General features: G+C 43.2%; 1 protein-coding gene across 8 annotated transcripts in view; it reads left to right on the top strand.

Annotated features, from left to right (window-relative positions):
- Positions 1-13,745, top strand: part of adgrl1a (adhesion G protein-coupled receptor L1a) — a 142,927-nt gene that overhangs the window by 121,664 nt on the left and 7,518 nt on the right. For all 8 annotated transcript variants that reach the window (XM_086186329.1, XM_086186335.1, XM_086186333.1 and 5 more), the window contains 13 exons: positions 2,092-2,272; positions 2,433-2,555; positions 3,522-3,733; positions 3,818-3,991; positions 4,532-4,741; positions 5,399-5,619; positions 5,911-5,977; positions 6,156-6,247; positions 7,420-7,588; positions 7,715-7,870; positions 8,639-8,735; positions 11,561-11,683; positions 13,650-13,667. In XM_086186329.1, coding sequence (XP_086042455.1) covers positions 2,092-2,272; positions 2,433-2,555; positions 3,522-3,733; positions 3,818-3,991; positions 4,532-4,741; positions 5,399-5,619; positions 5,911-5,977; positions 6,156-6,247; positions 7,420-7,588; positions 7,715-7,870; positions 8,639-8,735; positions 11,561-11,683; positions 13,650-13,667 — 1,843 coding nt within the window. The remainder of the gene's footprint in view (positions 1-2,091; positions 2,273-2,432; positions 2,556-3,521; positions 3,734-3,817; positions 3,992-4,531; positions 4,742-5,398; positions 5,620-5,910; positions 5,978-6,155; positions 6,248-7,419; positions 7,589-7,714; positions 7,871-8,638; positions 8,736-11,560; positions 11,684-13,649; positions 13,668-13,745) is intronic.

Genomic DNA, 13,745 nt, shown 5'->3' on the forward strand with positions numbered 1-13,745 from the left:
GTATTTAAATGTTAGTGTTGTACTTCCAAGAGCAGCGCTTTGTAGTTTACTCACAGCGGATATGTATCTTTAAAATATGACTTCAGCTAATATGGAAGTCATGTTATCTGTGACATCATCTCAGCTCTGTTGCACTTTGATAACATTAGCATTCGCCTCATTGTGTCGCACAATACGGTACAATATCTGTGGCTCTGAGAAAATGTAATTTGACGAATAGTTTGTGTTACTACGCCCTTCGTTGCTTTTTCAATATTTGTGCAATATCTGTGGTTCTGAGAGAACCATAATCTAATATCATGAAAAGGCCTTGTGTATGCCTCTCTGTAATGATGAAATGCCGCAACTCTGCAGTACAGTCTTTTGTGTGTCTTGACCTGTCTGCAGCACACTGTAATATGACACGCCATCCTCTGATCTATGCTGCTGCGAGATGCTCTGTAGCAACTGTTATTTCTACAACTCACCACACACCAGCTCAGTTAAACCACGCCGATCGGGGGGGGGGGGGGGGGACCAAAATTTTAAGTGTTCTCCCCTCCCTTTTGGATGGAGTGTTTTTTGTTTTTTGTATTCTTAATGGTTTTTATTCACGGCAATAGTGGGTATTCTACAAAGCATTCAATCCTTCATTTTGAGAGTCCTGAGAAAGAGAATTACATGATTCATCAAGCAGGCTTCTCCAATAAATTGGATATCTGATACAACCATCAAAATTGTCATTAAATGAATTGCGAGTGTGAAATAGAATGGCGAAGTGTCTGACATGGCAGAGTAATAAATGTAGACCACGGGAGAACAAATGCCAGCGTCCAAGGTAGGCGGATACATTTGTTAAACAAAGACGAAGCTTAAACTGAGCAAAAATGAGTAAAACAAAGTAAAGAATTCTAAACTGAACGTCCAAACAGAGAAGAGCAGGGAACAGAAAGACACGGCCAGGTGAGGGGAGGTTCTGACAGATGATTAGTTTCCAGATAATCAGTGCAGAAGAGTAGTGACTGGAGCTGATCAAGTGGCTTCAGTGCGGAACACGACGTGAGTAATTGCCGATGAAAGAGTAAGAAAGGAAGTGTCTGATAATTACTGGATAGCTAATGAATAGCTGATAGCACAAAAGACTGCTTGACACTGTTAAAACCATTAAACCATTTGTGTAATGATTAGTCACTGCATGTCTGTGATTCTGCCTTCTCCTTCTCTAATGAATTTACTCGGTGTCACAGTGAGGAGCTGTAAACTTTTTGGGGGGGATATTGACAAAGTTCTGCCGATGGATCCGGACCTGTCACAATAATGATTACATAGACGCGCAGGATAAGTGGACGTTTAGGATCACATTCTGATTCCAATGTCTGACTCTGAATGTTCTTCAAAATCTAAATGTAATCACTCTTTGAAAGGGTGTACTTGCATTGTGATGCTATTTCATTCTCGTCATTTCCTGGACAATTTATTGTCCAACAAAATTATTCTGACAGGTCTAGATGGATCTGAGAAAGAGACATTCAGAAGAGACAGAATTTAGGAATATGTTGAAAATATTTTTGAAATCGTACTTAAATGCTAGATTTGAAATTTTATGTTTTTTTAATTGCGAATAGCTCAGGAATTGCTATATTTCACAGTCGTGGTGACAAGTGAGTAATGAGCATCTACACTTAAATTGATAGTGAACTGAACCTTCTACCTTCAACAAAGTGACGGCTTGTACAAAACATTCTTGGTGTAGTTGTTTTTGACATATTTGGTCAGTTTCAGTCACTAACTTACGAACTACTTTGTGATATAATCGACAATTATTCAACTGCCTTGATAAAACAGAAAGATAAACATTTGAAAGAAAAGTACTTTTAGAAAAGAGGCTAAAATTCTAGACTGCTGGTGCATTTCAAAGCATTATTCTTTAACTGACATTAAGAGTTGTTTTTAAGTTAATAAAATGGGTTTAATGCAGAAATGTGCTTCAAAGGGATTTTCATGGTAAAGGAAAATAGTGGTTTTAATTATGGTAAAATAGTTGTTGTTTTTTTCATTCTGTGAAGAAATTAAGATGCTGTCCACTTTAAAAGTTACATCTGTTGATACCAGGCGGTGGTGCAGACAGTGGACAACCTGCTGCGTCCTGAGGCTCTGGAGTCATGGCAGGACATGAATAGCACGGAGCAGGCCCACACAGCCACCATGCTACTGGACGTCCTGGAGAAGGGGGCTTTCCTTTTAGCCAACAACATGTATGGGAATCGCTTCTCTGACGGAGCGCCCAGCATTGGTAAGTGTGTGGGTGTGTGGGTGGGTGGATGCAGGTTTGAGGTTTAGTGGAGTTCTACTTTCAGGCAGAGTTCTGCAAGGGTGTGGTTTTCAAGACCCGCACCAACTCTGCCTCAAGCTGTAACAGCATTTAGTCACATGTGCTGTGTTTCTACCACCAGACCTGGAGGTACATGTTCTGAACACAGAGATGGACCTGCAGGACTTGTCCTTCCCACAGAACTACGCCAGCGACAGCACCATACAGCTTTCATCCTCCACCATCAAACAGTACAGTCGTAACGGTCAGCAGCCCACCTTCATACACACACACACACACACACACACACACACACACACACACACACACACACACACACACACCCATACCTTCCCCCCACCTCCCTCCACTGACTGAAAAATTATACAGTGCTGTCTGTGCAGCCCACTCTCTTATGTTTCCATTTGCATTTTCATGCAAACTTAAAACAGTCTGCATGCAGTTGACTAAGTTATTGGTTCATAATAATAGGCTAATCAGATTAAGAAAAGCGCTGAGACAATTTCTTTTCTTGATGGTTTCTTAACAGCAGTCTTAATAGAATAGCTGGGGAGGCGTGTAGATTACAATCGGGTGCAGTCTGACAGAGCAATCTCAGCACTCCCTCTCTTCTCCATCCCATTCCCCCGCTCCCTCTCTCTTCCATCTTATCCCTCTTTCTCATCTCTCTTTTTTCCACCCCCTCCTCTGTCATCCCCCTCTTCACCGCTCCCCTCCCTTTATCCCTCTCTTCCTCCACAGCCCTCATCCCCTATCCTTCTCTGTTTTCTGTCTCCGCTCGGCTCTGCAGTGGGAACGAGATTAGAATGATTGAAACAAACGCACATGAAATATTCATATGGAATAATAAGAGATCTGTGAATGCTTGAGGGATGAATGTTCCATTGCCCTCCACATTAAATCTCGCTCCCTTCCACCAGTCAAAATGAAACGGTCCTTACCATCATTCTAACCTTCACTAACTCCCTCTCTTTGTCTCCCTCTCGCTCGCCCTGTCACTCCCCACCCTCTATCTCTGTCACTCTCAGTGCCATTACCATATTATGCCCCCATTTCTGTATTTTTCCCCCCTCCCTTCTCCTCCCCCTTCTGTCATTGTGGTCGTATTTTCCTTTTCATTTAACATCTGTCTTTTTTTTTTTTGCTTTTGCTTCCTCACTTTTGTTCTCCTATTTTTATTGCGGTTCTTCTTTCCTCCCTCCATGTGCAGGACAAGTCAAGGTGGTGTTCGTGCTGTACAAGCACCTTGGATCCTTCCTGTCTACTGAGAACGCCACAGTGAAGATGGAAATGGACAGTGGGTCAGGACACGATCGGAAACGCCTGGCAGTCAACTCTAATGTAATCGCCGCTTCCATCAACAAAGAGTCCAGCAGGGTGTTTCTCACCGAGCCAGTGGTCTTCACCCTCAAACATCTACAGGTGCCGTCGTTGGGCCATACCATGTGTTGTTCGCACTCTGATGCATAAACTGTGATCAATATCATTTTTCTCGTTTGTACTTAGCTGGAGAATTATTACACACCAAATTGCTCCTTCTGGAACTACTCTGAGCGCTCCATGACAGGCCAGTGGTCATCTCAGGGCTGCAAGCTGCTGGACACCAACAACACACACACCACCTGTTCCTGCAGCCACCTCACCAACTTCGCCGTGCTCATGGCTCACCACGAGCCCGATGTGAGTAAACAAGGGCGTGGCAGTCACACGGTTAAAATGGAAGCCAAAGTAATTTATGCAGACATCCACTCATGCGAGTATTAGCGTTTGCTTGCTCTCAGTCACACACACACACACACACACACATACACACATACACACACACACACACACACACACACACACACATGCACATTAATGTAACCTCTCAAGGCTGACAAGCTCTTTGTTTTGAATTTTCTCTTTTCCTCCTTTCACGCTGACATTCAGGGAGGCACATGCTTACAAATTCATGTCCCGCTACTTCTAGCTGACATTCACATGAATTTGAATGTCGTGGGTTTTTTTTTTTTCAGGACGTCATGTCTCTTGTCTCCACACTTAAGCTCCTTGCATATATTTACAAATATTAAATGAAGCAATTTTAGTCTTTCGCCCTCCTCCGCCTTGTTCTATTTATTCCCTTACTGATTCCTTCTCACTCCTACTGTCCTCCTAATTTGTTGTCTGTCTTGGCTACTGTGTTTCTGTCCCCTCTTGGTTGTCCCACCTGGACCTCAGTACCAGGGAAGAATGCACGAACTGATCCTGTTTGTCATCACCTGGGTGGGGATTCTCATCTCGCTGGTGTGTCTAGCCATCTGCATCTCCACGTTCTGCTTCCTGCGGGGCTTGCAGACAGACCGCAACACCATCCACAAGAACCTCTGCATCAACCTCTTCATCGCCGAACTTCTCTTCCTCATCGGCATTGACAAGACAGATTATCATGTGAGTTTGTAACATACCTGCAATGATGATCTGTAGGACTTTGCTCCTAACGTAGTATATCTGCACCTTTAATAAATATGTTTTTTTTAATTTATTTCCTGAATGACCCCCAAACATTTCTGGTTCTGGAAGGAACCACCAAACTACTACCCAAATACTTGATTCAGTGCACCAAAAAAACCTGGGAAAAAAGGGAAGGGTAAAAGCCAATGCAAACAATTTTTTTTTAATCTCACATTCTTTAAAATAACTACATTTTGTGGCCAACTGTATGATGTCATCAAGGTTTGTCAGTGTATCTGCACTTTTAAGTTACGCATCGTATAAAAGTGACTCACAGATCCCGTTAAGTTTTTGTGCGTTTGATCTTGACCATGACTTATGAGTTACAGAATTATGCAACTTTTTATTGACTGCAAAATTATTAATAAAATTGAAGCAATATCATAACTCTATAACCAAATTACTGCACTTAATGTCACTTAATTAAACGCAGAGACCCAGCGTCCCAGCGTGCAGCTTTTAATTTTTCCCTCATTAAAGTCCAAAACTACTACCTGATAGTGACTCTGTTCTGTCCTCTCCTGTTTTTAACTTTAACCCTCCTTCATCCTAACATTCCTCCTCTTCTCTCTACTCTCTGGGTGCTACCCTCAGATTGCCTGTCCCATCTTTGCTGGCCTTCTGCATTTCTTCTTCCTGGCTGCCTTCTCCTGGATGTGTCTGGAGGGTGTTCAACTCTATCTCATGCTGGTGGAGGTCTTTGAGAGCGAGTACTCCCGCAAAAAGTACTACTATCTGTGCGGCTACTGCTTCCCCGCACTGGTGGTGGGCATCTCTGCAGCCATAGACTACAGGAGCTATGGGACCAAGAAAGCGTACGTGTGAAGACAGGCCTTTTGCACCTGCAGATTGAGAAGTAGGATTATGCTATCCCCACAGCTGGAAATGTAATATGCAGTGCTGTGTGAACGGCTCTTGCACCTCCCTGTGGACTGGCTTTTCTGAACACACTTAACCAAAGCCTGATGATTAGCCCTCATATGATAATCCGCTGAGACAGGGAAATGTGTGCATGACTTCCTGTGTGTGTGTGTGTGTGTGTGTGTGTGTGTGTGTGTGTGTGTGTGTGTATGTGTGTAACTCTCTTCTCCTCTCTGCCACTCCAGATGCTGGCTGCGAGTGGATAACTACTTCATCTGGAGCTTCATTGGACCCGTTTCATTTGTTATTATGGTATTAGCTTTACTGTCAGACAGTATTATTCCTCTCTGTGTTGATATCACACCGTCACACCAAACGTATTTTAGCATGCTTGCTTTGTGAGGTTATTAACAGTGCAAAGTCGGTATTTTGGAGTATCCTGTATGGTTCACTGCACTTGTATTTGATTCTTTCTATCCTCTGTCCTTAGCTCAACCTCATTTTTCTTATGATCACATTACACAAGATGATTCGCAACTCTTCTGCACTCAAACCTGACTCTAGCCGCCTGGATAATATCAAGTGAGTTGGATTTTTTTTTGTTTTTTTACGTGAAAGCTCAAGTGCATCATATTCTACTATAAATTTTAAATCCCTTAAAGGTTCATCCATCCATCCATTTTCTTACGCTTATCCTGATAAAGGGGGGGCTGGAGCCTATCTCAGTAGCCTTGGGGCATTGAGGCGGGGTTCACCCTGGACAGGTCGTCAGTCCAACGCAGGACCAACACATATAGACAGACAATCATTCACACTCACAGTCACACCTACGGTCAATTTAGAGTATCAATCAGCCTCGTCCCCTCTTGATGTCTTTGGACTGTGGGAGGAAGCTGGAGTACCAGAGAGAACCCACACAGGAACAGGGAGAACATGGAGACTCACACAGAAAGATCCCGTGATGGAGCGGGGGCTTGAACCCAGAACCTTCTTGCTGTGAGGCGACAGTGCTGACCACTTCACCACTGTGCCACCCTCCCTTAAAGGTTCACATGGTAATCATTAAGCTCATCACCATCTGGAAAATCCCTCTGCTTTTCACAGTATATGCAGTTTGTGTAAGTGACCATATACCTGCACTGCAAGCAGGGTACATACTGAGCATGCTCAACGGGCAGGGCCTGTGCACCAGAGACATTACCTAAAAAAAAAAAAACCTGGAGAATTTGCAGTGTTTTCCCTGTGGGCCAAGGAGCAGGCTTTTTAACCAGCTATGCTCCTTTCATTGGTTCTGGCCACCCACAGCACAAATAAGGAGCTGTTTTCATGGAGATTCTGTGATTGTAAATGCTTGGAGAACCTTATCATCACGTGATGTAAAGTAAAAAAAAGATGCGCTTTGATATGTCACGATGTGTCATTTATAAACCAACAGATGTGGTCATTCTAGATGCTCCAGTTGATTATGATGAACCACTTGCACTCCATACTAAGCTAGCTGTGCTGGCCATGCTAGCTACTGTAGTTCCTGCTAGCCCTCCGCTAACTTGAACGTGCGTAAATAATTAGGTAACGGCGGGACCTATAATGGAAACCTGTGAAACAGTCCTTTGGAATAAGTGTTACCAAAAATAAAGTGGAGAGAAAAATGGAACTTTTTAATAATGTCAACAATGTCCAGTGGGTTTTTATGTAATTTCTCTGTCCTTGTGTCAGGTCAAATGATATTAATTTATTATGCTTCCTCCCCTCAGGTCCTGGGCTCTGGGGGCCATCGCCCTGCTGTTCTTGCTGGGGCTCACGTGGGCCTTTGGCCTCCTGTTTATCAACGAAAACACAGTCATCATGGCCTACCTCTTCACCACCTTCAATGCCTTCCAGGGCATGTTTATCTTCATTTTCCATTGTGCCCTGCAGAAGAAGGTAACACGCCTAGAATGAAAGATTTACTGTGACTCTATGTTTCCTTTACAGTGGATGCAGGCAAGTGTTTGTGTTTACAAGTGGATTTAAAACCGCCTTGTGTGCTGCCGGTGTGATTCTTTACAGGTCCATAAGGAGTATAGTAAGTGTCTGCGTCACTCCTACTGCTGCAGCCGCACCTCCACCACCAGCTCCCATGGCTCCCTGAAGAACTCGGGCCTGCGTGCCAACAATCGCTACTACAGCGGCAGCCAAGCTCGCCACGCAGCAGCTCACAGACAGGTGCAGGCAGGACCAAGAAACACTCACAGGAATGATGGCACATAGCTTTGTGTTTTAGGCGCACCTGTTTGTTCATAAGTCTACTTTACACATCAAATTAGGCAGCTGGGGAGATTTTAAATTTTGTAAATCTGCCTGTGTGCTTGTGTTTTTGTAAGATGGCAAGAAAAGTTATTTAATAAGATTACAGTCTTGATGGTATCTGATTTTAAAAATGGGCTCAAAACCCAAAATAGAAGCTCTATTGAATAAGATCCTAAGGAACAAAATGAGTATAACGTCTGGAGTTTGATTGCTGATCAATACCAATAACTCATGGTTACTTTGCCTTAGTTTCTTTGTACTTGTCAGCCTTCATGTACATATTTTCCCCCCGCCTGTCGTAAAGACCTGTGCAGCAGGTAAAATTTCTGTTGCAAATCTGCTGTAAAGACACTCAGAAATACATACACACTCTTAGACAGTCCTTACAATCAACAAACAAGCTCCCTCATAATGTAATAACAAGCCTCCAAAGACATTGTATCGGCGACTGCAATCATGTCGTACACATCTTGAGTTTATTAGCCCCCTCGTGATAACATGACGTGCCTCTTTTCTCTATGCCTCCGTCTCTTTGTCTGGCTTGTTTGCTTATTGTTCTTTGTGGATTAGAGCGAGCCCTGTAGTTTTGATTACAGCAGCCCCGCTGAGTTTCAAAGTCTACACGCCGCGCTTCTAAATTTAACTTGTTTGCTGCCACTCACTGTGCCCTGCTCCTTCTTCTAGAGTCGGATCCGCAGGATGTGGAATGACACGGTTCGGAAGCAGACAGAGTCTTCCTTCATGGCGGGAGATATCAACAGCACACCGACTCTCAACCGCGGTGAGACCTCCCTCTGTTGAGTTGTATTATAGACTGCTGAACTAAGGAGTGTACCATGATGCCTGGCTTCTGAATGTTAACCTGTGATTCAGGTTGCCCTTACATCAAGCAGATAGCTGCTAGAGTGAGTAATGAGGCTGGAGTGAAAGCAGCTGATCAGTGAAATCACTTAGCAACAGCAGATGTGTATCAGGCTTGACCACATACGTCTTAACAAACTAGATCTGTTGTGTGCATGTGTGTGTGGGTTTGCACTTACCGAGCTTATGTCCCTGCCTGAAACAACTCAGCAGATTTGAGTGTATTCATGCTTTGATATTAAAACAAATTTTATGTATCTTTTTTTTTTAAAGTTTCTTTATTTGGTTACACCTTTTCAAACGCTTATGAGTTTGTTCACCCAGAAAGAAGGGAATGTTTTCAGTAGCATTTGTTTGTCTTGTAGCAGAATTATGGAAAAAATGTGGCTGAATTTCACCAAAGTCGATGGAGGGGGTGGAGCACGGACAAAGGAAGAGCCAGTTACGTTTTGGGGCAGATGTAGACGTCTTTGATGACCAACACCACCATTCAGTGCTGAATAAATATGTCCTGTGACTATATCCCCATAAAGTCAACTCATCTTTTGCCAGTTAAATGCTATTAATGTGAAACTGCAGCAGTAGCAAATGTTTCAGATTTATTAGCACTGACTTGTTCATTTAATCCAGCATTTTTTAGCCTGTAATAACTGCAAATGTAATGGTTTTCAATCATTTGACTACTGATAGTGAGGTGAAAGACATTTATTTAAGATAATTTTTATGGACATGTTAGCGCAGCCACTTCACCACATCTGGGATCCAAATTATTGTGTAATATGTTACTTTTCCATAAAATGTAATTGACTGAAGTCAATTCAGTTGTATTAAAATATATCAGAATTTAGAGCCTAAACACTTAGCGAACATCTTTTTAAAAAGCAGACAAAGTGAAGAAATGCATAACTCTGGCAATCACATCGTAAAAGACAGCCCATTAGAGATCTGAAGTGAATTAGAAGGTAGATTCTAAATACGTTAACATGTCCACTTTCCATTAGGGAATACTATCTGGCGGCTGTTATACAGCCTTGGTGTTAAAGTTAGGGGTATTTAGCTTAAATAATAAAGAAGGCAGCTAGTTCAACTCTGTGGTCCCAGAGCACAGAGAGGTTTGCTGCTGGTTTTAGGAGGGGTGGGTTTCTCTCAGCAACTGGTGGCATCACTGCCACTAACAGGGATGATCAAGGTTGGCTCAGGTTTCGGATTTTGACACAGACGCAGTTGCTAAATCAGCCGTCACTCTCTATGCTAATTTCCTCCATTTTGTTTTTAATGAACTGATTAGCGTGTGAGGGAACAGGGGGTAATTATTCTAATTGAGGAGAGTGACAGGAGCAAGGCAGGGGGTGAGGAAGAGGGGTGCTACAATTGAGATGGATGGATAGGAGGTGTATGCATGTGTGTGTGTGTATGTGTGTCTGTGTGTGTGCGTGTGTGTGTGTGCGCACGCACACACGTGCGCACGGATAGGGAAGGTGGATTTCCGGGGGCCTCGTCACGATAGAGCAATCACCAGTCCTGGAGAGGGTGGGGATGAGGTTGGGGGGGACAAACATCACAGATTATTTCATGATGCACTGTCAAACACAAACAACTGTGCGGTGAAGCCTTTTTTTTGCTTTTCTTTTTTTTGCCGGTGCCTCAGAGAAAAGTTGGCAGGAAGTGAAAGAAAAGAAGAGCACAGGAAGTCATTAAAGAGGGCCAGAGCTGGTGGAGAGAAGCTGCGCTGTTATCACTGGCATCTCTTTGATTTTGCCACTTCAGTTCTTTATGATGCACAGCCTCCTCCTGACAATAGTAATGTGTCCAGAAAGATACACACACACACACACAAACACACACACACACGCGCGCGCGCGCACCTTGTCCTACTTTCTCTCTCCCTCCTTCCTTTAAATTTTTCTAATGGATATTCCCAGGAGTGAATCACAGACAGCTTATCCCCACAAATTTGGCATAAAATCTGGCACGAGGAACTGAGAAAATGTGGTTGAGTTGACACAACAGAACAAGCCAGAGAACAGAGGAGGAGGCGGTATGTGGCGTGCCAGAGAGATGGACATGGCAAGTATAAGATGAGGGAAAATGACAAATAAATAGCTCTGTGTGTGTTTGTGTGTATGTGTGCATATTTTATTTTATTTTTTCCTAGACTTTCCCGCGCCCTTGCCATGTGATGAACGGTAGGCGTGAGACCTGAAGGTTGCTCTTGGTCTTGGACTACTCTCCGTCATGCTGTCCTATTTTTAATTTCATGGCATTTCTGTTCCAGTTGCCTCAGGCTGGAGCCATACATAGGCCTTATACAGCATTCTCACTGTGCCATTCCTTTGAATTATATTTGTCTTGTAGTGGCATTCACATTTCACTGTGAAATTAACTGTGTTTCAATGGTTGCACCTCTAGACTACATAATGGCATGCATTACTGCTCTCTTCCATCTGACTACATTGTCGACAGGGGAAAAAAACACAATGGATGGCAATGCTCTAAAGAGTACCTTTCCTTCACAATTGTGTTTCTTGCTCAAAGGTTACAATCAGCAGGCATAAACATTGAAGAGAACTGTGAAATGACTCCATGAAGCACCGGCATAACAAAAATAACCCCATCTGAATAAACAGTAAATATTTTTATGATTCAACATGTTATTACTGAGGCAGGAAATTTCAGAGCGATAGTGTTGCCCCTGCATACACTCGGGGCTCATTTATGATGGTGTGCATGTTTTAAATGTTTCAGCAACCATGGGCAACCACCTTCTGACGAACCCGGTGCTGCAGACTCGCACTGGCACCTCTCCTTACAACACTCTACTGGCTGAGAGCTTCACCCCACCGTCACCTGGCGTCTTCAACTCTACCGGTTAGCTTCTCACAAAGCCTCCAGTGTGTGTGGGGGTGTGTGTTTGTGTTTGTGTGTGTGTGTGTGGGGGTGTGGGTGGGTGGGAGTTTTTCCTGACTATGTAGCTGTCAGACAGATTCACTGGGCTGAACAAAACAGCCTAACTAGCCATCTGGTCAGATATTGAATCTTCATGAGAGTAGTCACAAATTGATTAGAAGTTTAGGTGCAGCTGTGACTGCCAGAAATCTTTGGGACAGTTTTCCTTTTGCCAAATAGAAAAGTAGTCAGCTTAAATCATGATGGCTGTAAAAAAAGAAAAAAAAGAAAGGCGTTGGACAGCTCGGTGTCCAGGGACAAGTTGATATTGGAGGCTGGCTGGTCAGGAGTGAAATCTCAATGTTTTGCCTGTGTGTGGGTGTTTTGTTTTGTTTTAGGTTTTTTTTCATGTGGGACTTTCAGGGACACTAACTGGACTGACAACCAGTTAAATGAGGACAGCATGTGCAGAACTGTGTCCCCAGTTGGTAAAATGCAGTTTTTTTTCTTCTTAGGTTCCTAACCGAACCTGTGAGTCAGCATACAGACATAACTAACACAAAAAACTAACTTAGACACAACTCATTTGTCCTGTTCGCACTGCATCTCTGCCTGTCATATATTTGATCAGTATTAAAGTTCGATCCGCAGCAATTAGCATGCTTGCTGCATGGACGCGACTGTCTTAAGTACTGGTTAGGGAGTGTCTGTAGGAAATGAATGGAAGTCTATTTAAATACCCCAAAAGTAACTCAGGTAAACCCATGCGTGCATGCATGTGTGCATGCGTGTGTGCGTGCGTGTGTGTGTGCGTGCATGTGTGTAATTTCAGTGTTAAGGTTAGTGTCAGGCTGTCTATCATGAATGAAAGTCAATGTATTGTCCTTGCAAGCATAGCTGCACAAACCTGTGTGTGTGCGTGCGTGTGTGTGTGTCTGTGTTCCTCAGAGTTGGAGTGTTTAAAAGGCCCACTAGCTGTTTTATGGCAATGCTACATTCTCACTCTACTTTGGATGCTGACTGCTGAATGAGACTTGTAATTGCTCAGCTACACTACCGTGTGTGTGTTTGTGTGTGTGTGTGTGTGTGTGTGTGTGTGTGTGTGTGTGTGTGTGTGTGTGTGTGTGTGTGCGCGTGTGTGGCTGAGAGCACACCCGCAGAGTATCAGGCCGAATGTCTGAGGAGTGAAATTCGAGGCGGCGTTCCTGTTAAATATTTTAAAGCTTCTCCGAATAATACGTCAAGGCTGACGGCCACAGGCCTGACAGCCAAGACATTTTTAGAAGAGAGTGGGAGAGGAAGTGGGGAGAGCACTTCATTAGAATGTCTAATTACCCACACCACCACTGAAGAAGAACATTGATGAAAGTCATACACATTAGATTTTAAAAAATGAATATGCCTCTCACTTTGTGGGTGGTTGTGGTTTTTGCTTTGCTCTGTGATGATAAAGAGAAAAACATCTTTGATGTGTTGCAGGCAAATTGTAAAATAAACATTACTGCTACACTGTACACGGCTTCATATGAATTATTTATGCATCTAGGTAGCTATGACAGTAGTAAATAAATATCCAGCATATTTTCTGTGGCAGTGATAAGCCTGCAGTAAGAGTTAGGGGGCTCAATATGAGCGCGTGAAGAGACAGAAAGAGCTGGGAAAGTTTGATCTAATCATTCCTACTTACAGTTCAGACACTGAATTATGCTGAATGTACAGTACAGTTTGACATATGATCGAAAAAGTATGTGATTAAAAAGCCATGTCATGATCAGCACAGTATGAATCCTTCGATACGTAATTACAGATTATTTATTGGAGCTTCAAATTAATGGAGCCATTTGAATTTGTTTTAAATTGAATCGATGAAGTTCATGTTGCATAAGGATATTTACTTAACGCTGTCTTTCATTTGATTCACTCCTCATGACTGTCGCTTGATGCACAGGAACCTTCCGCGATCCAAGTAAGTGTATTTCACCTCATTGCGGTAACCTCCTTTATGCATCTGATATTTATTCTTCTTCACTTACTGACATTTGAA

This window comes from Aulostomus chinensis, chromosome 18 (assembly GCF_037954235.1).
Source record: "Aulostomus chinensis isolate RoL2024-O1b breed Wild chromosome 18, RoL_Achi_v1.0, whole genome shotgun sequence".
Classification (NCBI taxonomy): Eukaryota; Metazoa; Chordata; class Actinopteri; order Syngnathiformes; family Aulostomidae; genus Aulostomus; species Aulostomus chinensis.